Here is a 5,269-nt window from a genome sequence, read left to right on the forward strand (position 1 = left end):
TTGTTAATTTCATTTAGTTATGAAAATTTAATATTATTTTCATCCGCATTCAAATATAGTCCGGCTGCAGTGAAAATTTTCATATATCATTTCACTGTAAGAATTATCAAATATAATTGCACTAAAGCATGTTATAAGTACACTTCTGTTTTTTTTTTTAATACATATAATATTGTTTAATTTATATAAAGTTTGTTTAATTTTGTAAAATTAACCACTCAAAACTAGGTAATGCTTGTAACAGAAATAACGATAGAACGATAACAATATTCATGTGTTTTGCATACTAAACTTCTTCAATATTTCTCTTTTGCTATTATCTGTATCATATCTAAAGTTCTGATGATTTTTATATATGTTATAACGCAGCTGAATCACTTCATGCGGTTATGATTTATTACGACATTCAAGAAAAAACGACTTTCATGCCTGGATGTTGAATAAGATAATATAAAAAAATATAATCTATACCAAAATATTTTGCACGGTTAAACTAGATCAAGATAAAATGAAACTGAAATAGGGAGGGTTGATGAAAACGTAATGGTAAGTTTGAGATACATTGTACAAATGTATATCCATTTGAATTCCGGTATCATCTGACCAAGAAAGTAAACAACTTAAAAGGAAGGAAGGAAGGAAGTCTTCAATAAGATTTCGCGATAAAATCAAATAAATATCAAGATTTATTAGGCAGAAACATACATTTCTTCATTCATTAGAAACATGTGTGTGCGCGCGCGTGTGCGTGTGTATGTCACACATGGAAACTGTTGATTTCAATTAAATAGTTACTTATTCTAATAATACTAATTTATTTTAGTTCTCGATTCTGTTTCTGGAATCAACCTGTACTAAGCAATGAGTGTATAGTTCCTTGCTCATGGAAACAACAGCTTGTCCCAGACGGGGTTTTAATCCACGCGGCCAGCTATCCTTAGATTATAATCCTCGGATTTCTAGTTCGACGTGTTTATGCCAGGCCGCCACTCATACAAAGCGTTTGGTTACAAACTTACATTTAAAGGTCCTGTAACACACTTGTTTATGGATTTATATCAAAAAAATTGATGCTCAAATTAAGATTTGTCAATATTGTAAGTTCCAAAAAGCAATATTTATAAAAACAATACCGAATTTAACATTTCATGTAAATAAAGGGAGGTCATTAGAAATTTATTTTCTATAAAGTCAGAAATGAATGCATATATTTTAATAATTACTTATAATGTGCCCAAATATTTGCCGTACACATTTTACATAATCTTTGATGTTTGAAAATTGTTTTATAAGCATTATTATACATATTTCACTTAAGTGTTGTAAAAACATGAATTATAACATACAGAATTTAAAATATTGTGTTTGCTAAAAACAATTGTAAGTTTTTATTGTCTCCTAAACATCATGAACAGTCCATCCTAATCTTGGTAAAAGGATTAGTGTAAAGTATGTTTTTCTCGTTATATTCTCGTTTCTATATTATTCAACAAATATAAGAGTTGTAGTCACTTGATGCGATATTACTCTTGAACAAGTGCATCCAAATATTTGACAACTGGTGTAACAAGTAAATATGTTGTTGAAATATTATTCCGTCGTGATACTGTGTCTTTCCGTCGTCAACGGAGAACATGGAGAACCTAAATGTTTTTCAAGGTTTGACTATGACGAGAAAATGTTAATGAAACTGTTAAGATTTGAAGACAAAGTTCAGAAATTTGAGGATTTTATAAAGGAAGTGAAGGCGCGAGAAGAAAAAGAAAAAGAAGAACGTTCTAGGTCGTTTGCCGCAGAGTTAGAGAAATACAAACAAGAGAATGCGGAAGAAGTTGAACGGCAGAAAATTGTTACGTCAGAAATGCTCGAAAGTGTAGCGAATTCTAAGATGAAGTTTGAAAACGTTCATAAACAGATTAATGAGAAAATGAAAGGTCAGTTTAACATCGAATATTACAGAAATTCATATCACATTATTCTTGTTATTGTAAAAAGGTGATATTGTATTAATAGCGTAGCAAATCCTACTAAAGCAAATGCTGGAAAAATAACATTTTTATATTGTTTTTTTTCTTTTTACACAAAAGACGTAGTATTTTCCATCGTGACTTTCTTAATGTTCCATTATCTCACATGGAATGAATTGTAGTGTCCACTTATTCTAATAATTAAACCCTACATAAGATGTTTATTGGGTTAAAATAACATTCTTCCATTAAGTAAAAACCGCGTAATTTTCTGAATGTTCAAACATGTTATTACACTTAATTACATATGGCTTATTTTTCCAAAGAAAACATTTTATTTTTAAGAAGAAATATTACCGTCTTTAGTATTAATTTTAAGTCACATGCAAATTATAAAAGTCACCGTAATGATAACAAAATATATTATTTACATAAAATTACTTTTAAATTATCAACAGAATACTGGAAACTACATCAATATTTACCACAAATGACATGCCTTGTACACTATTAGAACTACATAATTATATATTAATAAAATATGAAGCTTTAAAATAATTTATGTTATAAGAAAACATTCATCTAAAGGTCTCTTTTATCAGTTTTCAAACCTTTAATCTTACCATTCTTTTTTAGGTAAAGTTGTGGCTTTCACAGTGACCTCACCTAAGGCGGGTGCTACATCACCATCTCTGACTTTTACAACGGTTATTACAAACGAAGGGAACGCGTTTGATACATCGACTGGCAAGTTTACATGTCCTGTTAGCGGGCTCTACTACTTTTCCTTACACATCATTAAAAAACGGTCATCTAGTGTTGACTATGCCGGATGTTACATTATTCTGAACGGATCAAGTAAAGTGCAAGCTCACACAGATCCACAGAGCGGTGCAGACTACGGAAGTTACGGAGTTTCAACGTCTGTGTATTTAAAATTGAAGGTTGGAGATGTGGTGATGTTAGATGGTTGCAGCAGACCTATAGCCGACCGTGTAGATCCACGGACGTCATTCAGTGGCCATTTAGAACAAGAAGTTTATTAACTTATACGTAATATTATGCATGCATGTATTTTTTAGAATTTGTGTAGCAAAAAGACTTCTTTCTCGCTTGATATTTAAAAGTTCGTATCCAAGTTTTAAATGATAAACACAGGTTATCAGCTATTTTTGAAGATTCTGTTCATTCTTAGAAACAGTGTGTACTTTATTCGATAAGGCTTTAAAGTTGAGATTTTTATAAGAAATTTACCCTTTATAAATTTTGAAATGTTTGATAAAAAAGCTTTATTTTGTTCAATTTTCAAAATATTACTTTTATAGACTGGTTCGAATCTAGTTGTTTACCAATATAAGTTTATTTAAATCAAGTGACCCCTGGTTTGTAAAACTATTTTATATTGAGATTACAATGATTACAGAATACATATAATGAAAGCGAGCAAGTATGATTCAGATCATAGTCAAACCAATAATAAACGCTGAGAAACAATTTATTCTGTTTACCTACAATATTTATGTATATTAAATTACTTAGACATTCTTTGTAACAAATCTTTCAAGAAACGGCCATAAGGTGATTAAAACATTTACTGTTATTTACTGTTCATACACTTTGATGTAAATGTTGCATTATCAAGTAAACTGGTCTATGAGACACCTTCGTCTATGGTGTGAATGTTTGAAATGGGAAAAATATAAATTGCGGAACAAAAAATATTTCAAGAATATACAAGTTAAATACCTAAATGACTCTAAGTACGGTACTGATGTTTGGAACAGCAAATAGACATTTACGTATTAAATTGTCGTCAGAAAATTGTGTGCAGTATCAAAAAATTAGGACAGTGTTATTAATATGTAACTAGTTTGTTGGTTTGTAGTATTGTATTATGTTTGTTGTATTATCGTAAATTTGTATGTATGTTTAATATTGAAGTATTCTTGTTATGCTCTTCATTCAATCGAGGAATAATATATATATACAGAACATTTTTTCCTCTTAGTTTACTGAACAAAGCAATGTGACTGTTGTCTCCACTCGAGTGACTTATATTTGAAAAATAGGAGTTCCAGTGTTAGGATAATTTGAGAATGACGACGGTAAAGGGGAGATAAATGTGTTTAATTTCAATGTGTTGAAAATGTATGAGACATACCAATGATTTGAGCGATTTATCCGATGCATTCTTCATTGTGGTATACTACTATACATCGGATCAACAAGAGCTAGGCTTGATTTTTAAAACTTATCCCAGATCTAGAAACTTATGATACATATCAAAATGATTTTTAAGTCATCATAGGGAAACAACTTCATATGATTCACCGAAATGTGCATCGTTTAGAAAAATCTGTCGTTTTCCGGTTAAGCATATATGTGTTATGCTCCAACACGAGGACGCCAATGAAGACGATTTTCAAGAAATCGAACAGTACTTTTTTATATTTCTCTTTTTTTCATTGTTTTTTATTAATTTGAACTATTATTTTACCGTACACAAACAGATCATTTTAACAGATGAACATTTCGGTGAACCATATAAAGTTGGTCACCCGTATGAATCGAGTAAGGCTCGAACCAATGATGGCTAGGTTGACAAGAAGACACATTTAACACTTTGGTCGCTGTTCGTGACTGATTCTACGAACTAAATCACGGCCAAAAAGGCAACTTTCACCACAGCTTCAAACTTAATAACTTTCTAAATTATGTTTTACATAATTCTACTGTAATTCCTTTAGTTTACTATATCTGCGTTAACATATCGTGGTGATTCTATGTGACAACACTTTCAATATGTAACATTAGCAGATTTTTCATAATCAACTGGGAAATCTTTATCCGGATCACTTTTATTAACAAAATCCGTATTTACATGTCCATTTTTACTTTGGGATTTAAGGTAACAACAAGTATATATTCAAGTTTTATGTCTACGGATTTTTGGATTTTTTTTATTTTATTTTATCTTCTTTTTTGTAATGGTTGGCTTTTACGTCGCAACAACACAGTGTATGCCGACATTCTAGCATTGCTTATGGAAGAAGACGTCAAGTGCCCTTCTATGCATTATTTTAGGCACGAATGGGCACCTGAGTAGAACCAAAGACGTTCCGTGAGCTCGCATGAAAGAATCCAAAGTCACTGCCGAAACTCGAAGCACTGACGCCCACTATGATTTAGATTAATTTAAAGATAAATTAGCATTCACCTAGAATTGATTACTCTATAATGGTATGGTATACAGATTCTATATAAGTTTCGATTACTTCCATTTGTAAACTTTTCAGATGTCT

The 5,269-nt window shown here is 30.9% G+C and overlaps 1 protein-coding gene across 1 annotated transcript; it reads left to right on the forward strand.

The window, feature by feature from the left end:
- The first annotated feature begins 1,489 nt into the window (after positions 1-1,489).
- LOC132743700 (heavy metal-binding protein HIP-like) lies at positions 1,490-3,964 on the forward strand. The gene is made up of 2 exons (XM_060732252.1): positions 1,490-1,934; positions 2,604-3,964. Exons 1-2 carry the CDS (start codon positions 1,577-1,579, stop codon positions 3,011-3,013), a joined length of 768 nt encoding a protein of 255 aa, XP_060588235.1. The 5' UTR covers positions 1,490-1,576; the 3' UTR covers positions 3,014-3,964.
- The last annotated feature ends 1,305 nt before the right edge of the window (positions 3,965-5,269 follow it).

Source organism: Ruditapes philippinarum, unplaced genomic scaffold (assembly GCF_026571515.1).
Source record: "Ruditapes philippinarum isolate M1 unplaced genomic scaffold, ASM2657151v2 ctg9545_1_1_1_1, whole genome shotgun sequence".
Classification (NCBI taxonomy): domain Eukaryota; kingdom Metazoa; phylum Mollusca; class Bivalvia; order Venerida; family Veneridae; genus Ruditapes; species Ruditapes philippinarum.

Bases quoted from the DNA above. Each gene is read 5' to 3' on its own strand.
- LOC132743700 (XM_060732252.1), top strand. From the start codon at position 1,577: ATGTTGTTGAAATATTATTCCGTCGTGATACTGTGTCTTTCCGTCGTC. The intron at 1,935-2,603 runs GTCAGTTTAACA...ATTCTTTTTTAG, and splicing joins GATTAATGAGAAAATGAAAG to GTAAAGTTGTGGCTTTCACA.